Source organism: Apteryx rowi, unplaced genomic scaffold, assembly GCF_003343035.1.
Source record: "Apteryx rowi isolate R43461 unplaced genomic scaffold, aptRow1 scaffold_270, whole genome shotgun sequence".
NCBI classification, from domain to species: domain Eukaryota; kingdom Metazoa; phylum Chordata; class Aves; order Apterygiformes; family Apterygidae; genus Apteryx; species Apteryx rowi.
The window spans coordinates 449,468-465,753 of NW_020449086.1; the positions used below are offsets into that span (position 1 = coordinate 449,468).

At 38.8% G+C, this 16,286-nt stretch overlaps 1 protein-coding gene across 4 annotated transcripts in view; it reads right to left on the reverse strand.

The window, feature by feature from the left end:
- Window positions 1-16,286, reverse strand: part of MAPK10 (mitogen-activated protein kinase 10) — a 188,080-nt gene that overhangs the window by 54,261 nt on the left and 117,533 nt on the right. For all 4 annotated transcript variants that reach the window (XM_026068457.1, XM_026068460.1, XM_026068459.1 and 1 more), the window contains 4 exons: window positions 5,637-5,766; window positions 4,197-4,255; window positions 2,476-2,614; window positions 1,042-1,207 (listed from right to left, as the gene is read on the reverse strand). In XM_026068457.1, the coding sequence (XP_025924242.1) occupies window positions 1,042-1,207; window positions 2,476-2,614; window positions 4,197-4,255; window positions 5,637-5,766 (494 nt within the window). The remainder of the gene's footprint in view (window positions 1-1,041; window positions 1,208-2,475; window positions 2,615-4,196; window positions 4,256-5,636; window positions 5,767-16,286) is intronic.

A 16,286-nucleotide genomic window follows, 5' to 3' on the forward strand; every position in this document is an offset into this window, starting at 1 on the left:
GGCAACTTTTAAAATAAATTCCTAGTTTTGAGGTTCTGCTGTTTTACCCTAACAGTTGTCATCAAAAAGTCTCCTTATGTAACAGAAAAATGGTAGCTTTTGGCAGCAGAATCAGTCATAGTGGATTTTCTCCATTACATGTTGTGTTCCCTTCTTTCCTGCCTAGTCTGCCTGACACTTGGATGAAATTCTCAGTTTAATTACAAAATGGGAACCACTTATAAAATAAAGCTTTCCCTTCATCCCCTGCAAAACATGAACTCTTCCTTACCTGCTTCTCTATAGTAAGTGCATGCTCCCTAACTGCTTTTCACAGTCTTTCAAGGGACCAAGAGATATCCAGATACCTCACAGACTGTTAACAGCAAAACCATATCTACAAATCTAGGGAGATTACATACAAATTAGATGCATGTTTTTTAGTTTCATCTTTTTGCTCTTCTCTCCAACTCGACTTTTGGTGAAAAAGACTCAAGCTGCAAAATTTAGATCTAGATCTTGACCACAAGAAACCTGCGAGCAAAACTTGGGACCTTAGTTAAACCTATCATAAAGACAGAAAACATTCCTGAAATTCAGAGCTAGCTCCAGATTTGGAAATTTCTGGAAAGTCCAGGATTCCCCATTTTAGCTTGCACCTCTTCTTTCTCCCTTAAACAATTCAGAGACCCAGACCCAAATTTAGAACATTTCATCCACTCAGCAATCCTAACGGTTCCCAAACTGTTTCATAGCCACAGAAGCCAAACACATTCTGGTCAGAAAGGGCTAATTATAGTTATGCAGTTCAACAGTGACCAATCATAGGCTTCCCATTAACCCGTAATCCCACACCGTTAAATTCACCAACATCGCATCCCAAATACAGGCTGTAGCTGCAGTAYGCAACAGTGAGAAACTGCTCTAAATCACCTGCCTTTTAAATTCAAGATGTCATTTCCTGTTACATTTTCTTTTTCTCCTTCTGGTGCCCCTTACAGTTGTAGAGGCAGACCTTATACTTCAGGTCGCACTGTGCTTGCTATGAAATTGCAGCCCTACCGTTCTCCTTGTAGCCCATTCCCAAGATGACCTCTGGTGCTCTGTAGTAACGTGTCACCACATACGGAGTCATCATGAAGCTAGTGCCTGCAGTCCTGGCCAGTCCAAAATCCAAAATCTTCAATGTGCAGTCAGATTTTACCACAATATTACTTGGTTTTAAATCCTGCAAAAGACAGTGAAAAGAGGTATGACTGTCCTTCATAAAGTCAGGTGGTCTTAGTGATTCAGATCAGTATTTTAGGTCACCCTTCAAATATCCTTTCACTCCTCTGACACTGACAGTTACTGTCAGAAGTCACTTTTAAGTACACGGCACTCCATTTCGCTACTGTTTCTCTAGCAACCCCTTCTGGAAGATAATCTATACTGGTATACTTTGGGGTTTTATCTGCATGGTGGAAGCCTAATGGTATTAAATTAACTGCATCTAGTAACTCAAGGAACTAGGTTCAGTATTAGGGTATTATTTTGAGTATTACTTTGTTTACCCTGCAATCCTAATAGAGGCATTCCAACTGCACATGGGGAGATATTTTAATGCTTCATTTATAGCAGTAATTCAACTCAACCTTTCCTTGAAGACTATCTTGAAGACAAGTCTATCATCCTTCTCTATACATAGGTCATCCTGAGATAGGAGACCTTTGTATATTGTAAAGCAACATCTAGTTTGTAACCCATTTTATCAACCCTTCTCTTCTTTTCATATGGGAAGGGTAACATTTTCTGTTTTGTTTTTTTCAGCAGGAAAATCCAAATTAGTAAAAGCGCATCTTAATAAAGAAGTTGGCTCATGGATATTTTTAACCCATTCAGGATTCCCTCCTGCTCACAGTCACAGGAATCATTCACTCTGCTATCAACAGTCACACATATCACTACCTCTGGCAGGGGTATCACATCCTTAGCAGACACAACACTCTTAGGTGGAAAAGTAAAATGACAGGATCCATTTAATATACGCCTAGAAGTCTTTTAGTTCATTGTAGCATATGTAAATGATGGCAAAAGCCAATTCCGTATGCCCTCACTGCTCTCCGTGGACCTTTATCAAGCAATACTTTGACCACACAACAACATCAACTCGTTTGAATGTTACGCATGGTCAATGTAGCCAGCTGCAGTTTCAGGAGGAAAAACATTTATCTACACCTGTTTCAGAGATTATGATCACTCTGGTGATTTCCAGTGCTTATTTGTTTCTTAAAAGCTCATTACCTTTTTGTTTGATTATTAAGCTGACAAACAGTCTCATTCCTAACACAACCATGAAGCTACTCTGCTAAGGAGGTGAACTATGACTAGTACATTTGCAACCTTTTTACTGGGAGATAGGGTTTTGATCCACAGTACGCATGAAACTCAACTGGTTTCTAAAGTCTTCATGATGATGTGATTTGGTGCCATAAGTTTCAAACCAAAGCTCCTTACCCTGTGAATAATTCCTGCAGAGTGAAGATGCTTGATGCCACAGAGCATTTGGTACAGTAGATAAGACATTCGTTCATGGTCCAGCTCCATCTGAATGACCTGGCACAGATTGGCATCCATTAACTCCATTACCAGGTAACTGAACGAAAAAGCAAAGTCAAGGGGTTATTGCCTGTGCCGCAGAGAGACCACAGCATTGTCTTCAAGAAGTAACGTTCTCTTTTCTTGCTTCAAAACTTAGTTTATTTCTGGTGAATGAGGGTAATAGCTGGATACTGGCTTAGCCTAGAGCCCACTCACAACTATGTCAGTGTGGTTTGTCTCTCACTGTACCTTCTAGCTGCATAGTCAATCTTCTGTTAGCGCCCCAGCAAAATCAGTGTATTGCTGGGCCTTACTCAGTACATTCCATTCCCCACTACAGAGATCATACTCTACATGGGCAAACAGTCAGCATGACAGTGAAACATGCTGACAAAACACAGAAGAGCCACAAGCACCAAATGACAAGGTTGCTCAGCCTTTGATCATTATGAGGAATGGCTACCACAGTATGTTTAGGAGCCACAGAGGAGTGGAGATGGCTGAGAGGCTAAAAAAGCATCCCCAAGCAAAATGTCTCCAAAATTCTCGTAAGAATTCATGATTTCAAATATTTCTCATTACAATTAATTGGTCCTGTGCTTTTGATAAATAAGCTTGATTGATAACCTTAGCAGGACTTTAACCCAATCCCCATTAGAGATAAGTCAACATGGTTAACACATCAGCTCATTTCTTACTAGACATCTAATAAGCATCTAATAAGCAGAGTTGAATCTCAACTGTAACATTTCATTCAAGCTTGCTCAAACTTCGTGGAAAACTAGCTTTCTATTTCTATGTGAGCTGCATGACTTATCTTCTAACACTACAGTTACCTTCTCAACTCTGCACAAGTCTGCAATGACAACATGATGCAGAAGACCCGTGTACCAAAACCAGAATGGCACTCGCCTAACTCCAACCATTGCTATCTGTCTTTTATCAGCACTGATATTAGAGTACAGAAGCAAATGGGAAAGACTGAAAGATAAAAGGAGTACAGCTACATGAAACATTGACCATTCAAAATTTCCTCCCAGGCACATGCATACTACCTACGTACTCCTTGTGTAATAGGCCAATATTCAGTGGAGACGCTAGTTATCCTCTACACCCAGCACTAGTACCCCAGGCAGATCATTTTATGCAGTCAAAGGTTATTACAAAGTAAATATGAAAGGGAGGGAAAGTGTCACATCAGTCCCTTTTACAGGGAATTATTTTAAAGTGAATTCCTGCATTTCAAAACCTCACACACCTCAGGGAGTTACATAACAAACAATCATTTCCCAAGCAAACTAATAACACAAAAGAGCAGAACATAGGCCCCTTTAACTGCTCATACTCCTTCATCTGCATTTGAAGGCAAACACAAATACTCCAACCCTCTCAAGAAGAGCCATGAGTAGGTTTTGCACAGTCTTACAGCACACAGGTAACGCAGTATCTTGCACCTGCTAAATGTCGAAAGTGCTTTGAATATGGGAATGCAGAATATCTAGCTATCTGCAACATAACCTACACGGGGTCATTTTTAGAGGGGCTCACATCTTTTGTATTTCAGTGTATTATTCTGTTCATGGTACTACCCCACATGTCTCTAAAGCTTTCATTTAATTACTGCCTGTGTTACTTACACATCCTGGAACTCCTCCAGAGATTTCTGTGGTGTGAAGACATTTAATAAACTGATAATCTGAAAAGCAGAGTAAGACAAAAGGAGGAAGAGAAATGATATAGATAAGCAGTTGAACCCATTTTGAAATGTTTGTTAAACTCTGTTTTTCACTGCTCAATTTATACCTGCATGGATGACCACTTGCTCATCCCTGCATTTTCAAAGCCCCATGCGCTGGTCTGACTCATGGTAGTTTCCATTCAAGGCAATAAGAAAGAGGCAGGTACTGCCCTGACCAACACAGTGAAAACGTAAGGATGTGTCAGTGCCAGAAGAGCAAGGCAGGGGGGACTACAGGTGAGAAGCCCTGCTTTTTGTCATTTTAGGGCCTTTCCTTTTTCTTTCCATCTGAACTTGTGATGGAGAAACAGTGTCAGACCTCACCTTACACCACGCTTTTGAAGCTCATTTATGCTTTGCATGCAGAGTAATAGTCATTTCAGGATCTGAGGCAAGAGCAAACATGCAGCAAACAGTGGAAACATTCACTCCTTATGAAAAGGAAGGGGCACACAAGTATGGCACCAGGGGAATAGTTGAAACAGAGGAATTGGAGGAAAATAAAATCCTCAGCAAGTCCCTTGTGGAGCAGCCATGCATACCTCCCACTACAACAAGCAAGTGAATGTACTGTCAGGCAGACAGTTACAACTAATAGATAGATGGGTACTATTAACATACAGCCCTAGGACAGCTATTCACTACAGTGTAGGAATATTTTCAATTGTTACAGAGCCTAAATTTTTATCCAGTAGGTAGTGGGTGCAGGAAGCAGGAAAGACTAAAAACCTGCCTAGGACTGTTCACTTCAACAAGAACTCTGGGATTAAAAGGAACAGGAAAACGTGTTGTGGTTTCAGAGTTTCCAGCTGCACAGTATTAACCGACATACAAATACATGAGAATGGAAAAAGTGGTTTTGATTCCTAATTTCCTTCAGTAATTTTAAGACAACCTTCACAGTGGTGGTTCAACAAATACATCTGTACGATACTAGGTTTCAGATGAAGTCCAGAACAAGGAGTGATGCTTGTGCATGGGTATTCTGACTCAAGAGACACCGCTTTGAGTCAGAAATCCCAGTGACAGGAGGATGGAGCAAAAATTCCAGCAATTACTTATGTACTTCTGGAAAAGGAGTAAATGAAAACCTGTTCTGCTCTCTCCCCTCTGTCCCCCCCAATCCTACATAGCTACATCCACATTTGGCATTGCCTTTACAGAGGTACATGCAAGATCCCCATTCTCCTATGTGGGCACATATTATCAGAAAAAATGTAACCTTTGAGAAGAGTTTACTTTTGATTGCTTCTTTTTTAAAGAGGCATCCAACATAAAAGTTTTCCTCCTAACAAATCAAAATACATACCACTTCTCTGGTTCCCTACAGAAAACTTACGTTTTTATGATTCACACATTTCATGAGGACCAGCTCCCTGTAAGCTCGCTTGGCATGAGTTTGGTTCTGAAATGGTCTGCTGAGCTTCTTAATGGCCACATTTCTGTCAAGGATGGCATCATATGCAGCACTGCAGTAATTACAAACACAAGGGTTATACATTTTAGAGGATATTCTTCAATTCTAAAGGCAAATTCCTGAGCCTGAAGTTTACTATTCCTTTTTTTCCCCGTGGGAAAAAATATGGGGACAAGAAGGAGAGAGTGTCTAGTAGAAGAAAAGAAGACACCAACAGGAAACACATACCAGCTGAAGAGAGCATGCACCGTGACTTCTGACCTCCAGTTTCATAGGAAACTAACATTTGTTTTCAAGGGGTGGTAAAAAAAAGATTAAATAGCCTCCAATAAAAATACAATAAAAACTGAATGCTATTACAGAACAGAAAACAAGTTGCTTCATAAAGCAATTCCTCCTCTGTGTACTGAGGCTTTTGTTTTTTCTGTCTGGATTAAGGACGCCTTTGCTAAATGGCTCAGTGAACAATTCCCCAACCTGTACCTAGAAAATTTTCCGTCTTTTCCTTATGATAATTCTAAGGTAATGAAGTTATTCAACATGCTTCTAGACTGCATCATAGGATTCCAATCACATTGCACCTGAAACCAGAACCATTTCCCCATAATGAAAAATTGATTAAATATGCTTTAGATAAAAATTCGAACACATGAAGAAAAAATGAAAATCAAAAGATACCAAAAAAAATACAGCTCTTGTTTGCAAAGGAGGCTCTTAAAACCAGACTCTTAAAAGTCTCCTTTAACTTTTAAATATGTTGCACAATCCTCAGATGTTTTGATAAGTGCTACCTTCTGTAGACTTTGAACCATTTTTATTTTGGTGGTTCAAATCTGACTAGGCAAATTCTGACTTCAACATTTCACAAAGGACGGTACTTCTCAAAAATGTTCCAAAACCAACAATCTTTGGACCCTCTTCCTGATTCTCCTGAGTACCAAGAAAAGCCTGGCACAAAGGTTTTTCTTACTCCAGGATGAACAACAGTGTATTTCCCAAGAGATGAATCAACTGAACCCAGCTGGCATCTGTCAACACCTTGTCATCAGAACCATGGACTGTTAACTAGAGCACCGATCTCCTGAAATTCAACCACTGTGAAAGAACATAACGTGGACACATGAGGAGAACAAGGATGTGTGTGATTTCCTTTAATGTTAGAAATCTAATGCTATTCACACTGTCCCATCAATATCTCTTTTTAAACTCAACGCTTCCTTTGTCTCTTTTACTAAACTCTTCAGAAAATAAGAAAATGGCAAAAACTATTTTTCTTTTCTCCTTTTTTGTTTAAAAGAGGAACTGAGTTGAAAGTTTGTTTCATAGTTTTTCAGAGAAAAATGTTATTTCATGCCATTTCAAAGTTACTACACTGCAAAACATGCAATGATGCAGAATTGCAAAGCTCTTAAGATAAGCTACATTTTAAGTGATACAAGTATCACAGATTTTCTTTTCTCTTCAACTCACAAAGAGAGGTAGAAGTTTTGAAAATGTCCTGTAGCCAGCCCCAACACCGTCTCTGCCTCGCTACCCATCTGCTGTTCTAACAATAATGATTTCTTTTCAGTGCCAGTGTAAATCTTCAGACTCCTGTGTCTTTTTCTGTTAATCCCTGCTTATTGTAGACATTCACTGACATTCACTTGCAGAGTCTTACCAACCAAGTACACAGCAGAAAGCAAGCATCAAAAGCTTAGTCACAAAGCCAACAAAAATCTACAAGTGCTCCAAAAAGAAATTTAAAAAGTGTTAGCAATGTATGTATTGAAATATTTCTTTTCATTCCCTGTGTGGTTTCCAACTACACCACAACTCCTACATCAGGAACACACCAAATACAGCCCACAAATAAGAATAGTTGATTACTAGAGATGATTATGAATGTTGTGAAGAATGCTTTATTCAGCTTTTGAAATACAGCGGGGCAGGGCGGGGAAGGGGATGGAGGGAGTTCCCCTGAGAAAATGCTCAGAGAAAAAAAATCATTCTGATGACTGCCATATCAGATTTTCTGAAATTGTCAGAAATTTCCTTTTAATATTTTCATATGATACTATTTCAGATGAAAATGTTAATTTATAATAAAAATGTAAAAATACTGAACAAAAAAGGTCCTCAGATTATCAACACTGTCAATATTGATAACATCGTCAACATGTACAACGATGTTGTTCACATTATCAATGTTTCATCTCCCTGACCTGAATGTTTATCGTACACATTTTCATTTTTCAGAATTTCTCAGCTAATCTGTAGACAGAATTTATTTATTTTCATATTTTGAAAATTATTGTGGGGAAGGCAAACTGTTTTCAGCATCCAGTATTTTGGTCATCTGCTAATTTAAGCACACTGGGGAACCCAAATTGTAAACCGGTAATTTTGCCTTACTTCTCATGATGCTCAACAAAGTGAAGTGCCAAAGTCCTGCACCTGGGGAGGCAACAACCTGACGCACCAGTAAAGGCAGGAGGCCGACTGGCTGGGAAGCAGCTTGGCAGAAAAGGACTTGGGGTCCTGGTGCACAGTAAGCTGGACAGGAGCCAGCACTGTGCCCTTGCAGCAAAAAAGGCCAATGGCATCCTGGGCTGGATTAGGAAGAGTGTTGCCATCAGGTCGAGGGAGGTGATCCTGCCCCTCTGCTCAGCACTGGGGAGGCCACACCWYGAGTGTGGGGTCCAGTTCTGGGCTCCCCAGTACAAGGGAGATATGGAGCTACCAGAGTGAGTCCAGTGAAGGGCCACAAAGATGATGAAGGGACTGGAGCATCTCTCATGTGAGGAGAAGCTGAGAGAACTGGGACTTTTCAGCCTGGAGGAGAGAAGGTTCGGGCTGGATCTTATCCGTGTGTAAAATATGCGATGGGAGGYGGGRGGGAGTAAAGAAGATGGAGGCAAACAACTTCTCAGTGGCATCTGCTGTCGGGACAAGAGGAAAAGAACAAAAACTGAAATACAGGATATTCCATTTAAACATAAGAAAACAATTTTCTCCTGTAAGGTTGATGGAACACTGGAACAGGCTGCCCAGAGAGGTTGTGGTGTCTCCATCCTTGGAGATCTTCAAAAGCCRTCTGGACGTAGTCCTGGGCAACCTGCCCTGGGTGACCCTGCTTTGAGCAGGGGGATAGGACCAGATGGTCTCTAAAGGTCCCTTCCAACCTCAGTGATTGTGTGACAACTGTAACAACTCTTTCTTCTCTACCTATAAACAAGGTGTAGAACTTATATGACCCAACTAAAATAATGCTAGGCACACACATAAACATTGCATTCAGTAGCCAAAGCATATATGAAACAACTTGGGTGATAAGGCTATAAAAGTTCCAGTCTGACTTTACCTTACTCTGGTCAGAGAATTTCACTCAACTAAACCTATACTGAACACAACAACATTTATGTTAGAAAGAACAGGACTTGTGATTCCTAGCCTAATAGTGCCTAGTGAAAAGCAAACCTCCTGTAGCAACCAACAGAATTGTATCTTCCGTTCTCTTTTAGGTCAGTCAGGACAAAGCATGGTAAAGGCAGAGACTAAAATACACCTCATTCCATACAGCTAGTACAAAAAAACAAAAGCAAAGCCAAAGGAGTTTAAAAACATCGTCTTTCGACAGTTAAATGTTTTGTCTCTATCGTTCACACGCATATTGCAAGTTAACTTCATCAGAAAAACTTCTGAGATAACAATCCACTATGCTTGATCATCCACAACTTCATTTTAAAAAGCAAAGCCTACATCAGACTCATCTGAGCTACATAAAAGTACTTTGAGTGATTTAAATCATCTTTCCTGTTCTTACATTCTAATCTCATTAGTTACATCATAAAATCACTGACTAGGAGATAGAAAATAATAGTACTGAAAATTTGGCTAGGTAACCATTTTCTCCATCTTCTGTCTTCTGCTTCTCCACTTTTCTGATTTTTCTTTCTCTGTCAAAGCAAGAGATACAAAAGCATCAATCTAAAATCACAAAACCAAACCCTTTGGCTTTCATGATCCATTCCTACTCCTTTATGTACTATAATGGCTGCTTCATCAGCTATGGAGGAAAAAAACCGGCTAAAATGGTCCTTTGTACAGGGACATTTACTTTGAGATATAAGCATCCTGACTGCAGTTATACCATTGCCCCCTGTCAAATGGAAGGTGTCCAACTACTTGAAGACGTCAATACACGAATTCATTGCACTGAGTCAATTAATAGTTCTGATGCTTTCTCTATTCACCAGAGAGAAGCTTTTGTTTACAGACAGCCAACTATGCATTTTACTACAATAAAATTACAAATACCACATCTAAGTCCTCTCTCTGGTGCTTGCTACACAAAATCCTTACCTTGGAACACCAAGGTTAGTATTGATGATATATCAGCATTCTTAAGACAAACTTCAATCACTGGCAGAAGAGAGGATGTATAAGCAGGTGACTCAAGGGAGCAGGAATAAGAGAGAGAGAGAGAGTAATGAGTGTCTGAGAACCACTATGAAAAGCCTGAGCGTGAAAGTCAATTCCAAGATCTCCAATAAGAAATTGGACTTGCATTTAAAAGCTTGTGCTCCTTCCTCTGGAAACTGTATTATAAAAACACTTGCTGAATTATGAATTTATTTTTGAAGCTATATAGTTGCTGTATTTTTATAACAAAAACTATAATTCACCCCTTCCCCTCCAGTTTTATAATAAAATTATAATTTTACTGCAGTATAAGCTGGAAAGAAAAATCCGCCAAGTTTACTATCAAATCCCTGGCAGCTGCACTGACAGAAAATGCAGTAAATAAGCTGTTCCCCCATAAATTCTGTTTATGACTACTTTATTAAGGTAAATGTGTTAAAATTGCCTTTTTTAACCATAAATAACTTGAAACAAACCAATTTAGTGCACAGAGAACTTTTTCAGCCAGATGTGAATATAAATTCATGACTACCAAGACATATATGTAATTAAAGCTATTTAACAAGACTCTTTGCAAACTTCAGCCAAAAGAGCAACTTAGTCAAACTCATTTTAGTCAAACAGATTTATGTGAACCCAGATCATCGCTTACCACTAATGTTGTGTGTGAGTTCAGACTGAAATGATCAATTAGCAAAGTTCTGTTATCACACACTTGAAAGCTCAGACTGTAATTGTTTGTATGTGTTTTCAAAGGCAAAGAGAGGCATTATAGTTTAATGTCCAAGATGCTATTTGAATAGACTGTTACCAAATACATATTTAAACTTATTCTTCTCCTACATGAATAACTTTTAATCAATAATGAAACTTAACATTTATCATTTCCAGTACAGTCTATCACTGAACAGACTGCAGAAACTACAGGAAACATATTTATTAAAATTGACTCTTAAGGATGGGTTTGCAGGATAACAAAATGGCAATTTTTGATAGCTGTTAGATTCAAGATTCTTTGGATTGGGCATAGGTAAACTTTTCAAGATGATCACGTTTTCTTAAGCCACTACTTCATTAAAATTGTATTGTCAGATCTCAGCTGATGGAATGGAAGCCAGAAGCAGGAATAGAAGCAAGCTCCTCACTACCAGCCCAGGATTCCTCCTAGAGGAGGCTGTGAAACTGAGACTCTCAGCAATCTCAGCAAAGAGCTTTCTGTATTAACTCACACACCTCCTCACCCTTCTTTACTGAATGGTGGAAAAACCCAGGGGACACTTAATGTTCCTCCTAATATCACTACAGATATATATTGGGACAAATATATCTTTATACCTTAATATCTTTCTGAAAAGCAATTCTTAATGCTACACCTTTATAAAATGACAAACTTTTGTCATCTCTGCCTTTTCCTGAAAGACTCCAGCTGAAACTCAGTTAATTAGGAATCACTGCTGTTAATATCTGCATTACTTGATCCTTCTAAGCAAGGGAGTTTTGCCATTGACATTAGCGTTTCACCCGATTTCCTTCATCCTAGCACACTGAGAAGAAAAAAAGCTGGACATGATCTTGTCAAACAAAGCACTGAACTGCATGCTTTAAATGCCGTGGTTATATAGTGCTGAGATCTCCATCGGGGAGAGAATTGTTAACCTTGAAAAATGACTGTTTAACAAGAATGCTAATGCTAACGGATACTTAACAGTGACCACTGACATACCACTGGCAGAACATATTCTATATATATGCACATACATATGTAAATGTATACACACATATACACACACACAAAAATAAAATCAGATGGATGTATACATAATCCTTTTCCCAGTAATTTCTCTGACCTGAAATTCCCTGTCTCTTGTTTTCAGAGAACCAGCACCACTGCATTTCCCGAAGAAGTCATATTTGGGAATGTGATGAGGCAACTTTTATTTTCCAACGTCATACAACATTGTTGCAGAAGTGGTTTATGAACCTTTAACCATAAAATATTTCAAGTACTCTTTTTGCTCTACTTCGGGTAGATTCAGGTAGATACTTCAGGTCCCATTTCAGGCAGAATTCTTACTCAGAAGAGATACTGGAACATTTATTTCACCTACATAAATTTTTAAGTTTATCATGGAAGTTTTTCTTTTTTTTTTTAAATTGACCTCACTTGTCAGTTCTAATTTTAGAATGTAATCAAGCCTTTTCATCTTTAGCTTCTATTTCTCTGATTGACATATGACTTTTGAGTTCTGAAAGGTAGGCATTGATGCATATACAGACAGTGCATATTCTTCTCTCCAATAATTAATTTCAAACAGAAAAAATCATTGCTTTTATACTGAAAACTTCTCTTCAGAAAATATCTTTAAAAATAGTAAATGTTTCTCATTTGAGCAGTTAACAGGAAGACAAAAGATTTCCACACAGGAATAAACATGAACAAAGAATCCCCCCGAAATAGCACAATTCAAACTAATCAACTAGAGTCTTTCCATATGCTTCATTTCATACCAATAYGACCCCAATAAAAAGTTTCAGGTCTGTAGTCAAGAATAGATTTCTTGCATAGGTGTGAATCAGAGGTCACTCTTTCTCCATCAGCCCTTCTGGAAGAGAAAGTAGTGTTGCTTATCCCCTGCCATCTCATTATTTCAAATAGAAGAGGTCAAGCTGTGATCATCTTTTGCTGTTTATATGCTACAGCCACAATCATTACCTCATTTACTATTTTCAAAAAGCTACTCTATGCTCATGGGCTATTTCTTCTCAAAATACAGAGAAATTCAGTAGCCTCTCAGATACTGTTCAAAGCTGACTCTTAAGGTGACCACTTCAGTTTCATAACAGATGACCACCACGCTTTTCCAGTTACAGTGTAAGGTTCCAGCTACTTGAGTCTGCACTCAACTTTCTTGCAATCAACTTTTAACAGTTGTACTAGGAAATACAACCAACATGCCTCCCCAACAGCAACACGAGTCATTTACTTTTTTACCATCACAATGCCTGTTTCATGGAACAAATCAATCAACCTCCAAGCACTTACGGGAGCTTCCTCATCACCGCAGAGATTACGGATGGAGCTCAAAACGTACGTTCCAGCAGTGGATGAGGCAGCAAACTCTAAGAAGGCTGAAGTGCAGCAGAGGAGTCAACCACAGGCATTGCACCAGGTGGCCACAGAAAATATGTGTACCTGGCTGCAAGCAGGCACCACGCCAGGGTGGTGCTGTACATCCAAGCCCCTTTGGATTCAAAGATGCTAATAAAACTTTCATTCTGTCTAAGACTGGCAAAGACTGAAAAATACAAAGGTTGAACTAAGTCACAGCATTTTAAATAGGGGCAGGTCTCCTCTCCGGGCTTATGGAGAATGCTGCAGCAGAGGAGAGGTAACTCCGACTGCCAAATATTCAATGTGYGAACTCTTATCCCATGTCAGGAATGAAGCAAAGTGAGAGAGGACAGAACTGCTTGAATCATTTGGGATTATGGGCCTAGTCTTTGAATGGGAGCTGAAGCGTTGCTGTCCAGATCTTACTGTGAACCCAGCAGCACTTACACTTCAAAGATGTGCCATTAAAAATGGATGATTTTAAGACTAAAGTTCAAAATATGTGTGGCTCTGTTTTACATTTCAGTATTTAACTAGCAAAGGCATGTTTTAAAAGAAACCTGTTTAAAAGAAACCTGAGAACTAATAATTCTCTAACACACTTCAAAGGGCCCACAGTTCAGTGTGCACGTTTTTATATATACAATAAACCTATGGCAAAATCAAGTTAAATACAGAAAAAACATGTCTTGCTGTTCCACTTGCACAATACTCTGTGTTTTATGTACTAAACTAGAAAATGTTTGCTCTCAAACTTTGCTTGTAAGACTTAAGTTTTTGATACTGAAATAAAGTTCTCTGAAAATGGGAAAGTTTATTCTCCAATTCATATTACGGAGTTTACATTTAGATATTAAATATTTTTTGAACAGAAAAGAGCATCCTTAGAACATCTTATCTTAAAAATATCTGTATCTCATGTCTCATTTTATTGTTGTATCGCAGAAATTATTACTGTATCACCTTTATAAAAGTTTCCTCACTTCACTTAACAAACATATTCTATTTCCTGCCATCCAAAATACAGCCCTCCAAAGGCCCCAGTTGAACTGCAGTATATTTTAACTGAGCTACTTTTTGCAGAATCAGACATACACCATGCATTAAACAAGAAAAAGTGATTTAAAGATTTAAGGTTTCTGTCTGAAAATGTAGGGAAATGATCAAAACCCCACCACCCTGCTCATATGACTAATCATAATTCTGCTTATTGAAATGGAAGTATGTAACTCAAACACATAAATATGGCCACAGCTAGAAGAAACTAGTGTTTGCCTAGATAACTATGAGCTCACAAAACTTGCTCAGACATCCAAATACACACAGGCTTATCCTTAAAAAAGCACACACAAAGAAGCCCAAGCCAACAAACCATCCAGTCCCTTTACAGTCACCCATAAAGGGCTATATCAGTATCATTTTTATATCTGTGACATCTGCAGTGCAATTCTGAATCCATATTACTCACTCTGTTTATAGCACTATGTTCTGCTTGCTCAATCCCATTGCCTGAAATGCCAAAGTTATGCAGCCCTTCCCACTACAAGTAAACTGGGAGGCACAATGAATTTTGTATTTCTAATGGCAACTAGATTTGAAAACCTCACTGYGAAATTTTACAGTTCAGTCATGCTGAAACACCTCCTATTCTTCAAACTTTCAGATGAGTGGGCTGAAGGAAGATGGCTGAGCAGTCACACGTAAGACAACATAAGAGAAGATGGACAGAAGAAAATGCTAGAATACTTATTTTTAGAAAATGTATTTATAGTAACAGTTTTCTTAACATCTGTCACAGGCAGCTCCAGATGCATTATATTATAATTTCCACAATAATAATAATAATAAATATAAAATAATATAAAATAACAACATAATTCACTGTGCTGCTCAAGAAAGCCTATCAAGAAAAAAGAAGGTGTGGAATAAAATACGCTGTATTGCTGATGAATTCTTTTGCTACTGTGCTGAACCCACAAGGCTGATGACTCACARGACTGTTTCTTTACTATATTTTAAAACAATTATACACATGAAAATTTGGACTTAGTAATGGTAACACAGTGTTCTTCCCTTAATCTCCCTAGTAGCTCTTAAAGGTGACTATTCTCTCTAACCTAGTCGCCATCAGACCCCATGAGCACGTCTATACAGCAGTTCCACACCTTGCACAGACCCAGAGCTCTGGGTTGAGCTGACATAACTCAGATGCACAGCCTCATGCCTTCTTGGCTAAAGTTATACTACATATCCCTGTGACTCTCTCATCTAGAGCTTGAACCTCGATTTAGTTATCTTTTTTGCCGTATCAGCAGGTGATGGCCTAAAAAGAACTATTTTGGAATCCACAGATCAGTTTTGTATATCAATACAACAGCTACATTCTTTTTCTCTAGCCATACGCACTCCCATAAAGTGTGGGGGGTAAGGTAGGAAAAGCAATGTGGAAACAGGCGTGCTAGCCACACACTGCCTGAGAAGTCTCCCACAATAAGCGCCATTTCAGTCCGCCTGGTGATAAAAATATTAATGAGTATCTTAAGTATGTTTATATATTCCTCATCTGTATATACCATGCTAAATGAAAGTGACTCAGTTCTAGAATCATTTTCTGAACAGAATTGTAAAAACTGTACTTTTTGTTTCTGCATTTATCTTATCACTAATTCAGTAGATAATCTGCTAGCTGACAAATACTTTTGTAACTGCCAGTTTAGCAAACTGTACCTGGTTAGTGGAACAAGCCAGGTTTTGGGGGGATTTTGGGAGGATTCTGCTTTAGAAGTGCTCTAGGACAAATTGCTTTCCCTTACATTTGTGTGACACACTCCTGATGCGAACCTCACGGTCTCCAAACTGTGCTACCCTACTCACCTTTTATAGGTTCAAGGATTTCCCGAACCCAGAGCAAGATAAAGATGGATCATAATTTGAGTTGCCTATCAATATTCAATGGCAGAAAATACAAGGTCAGAGGAGGCTACTGTGTGATTTGTAATTAAACATTCTGAGTAGACATTTGCCTGACGTTTGGAGAATGAGACATTGAATCTGCC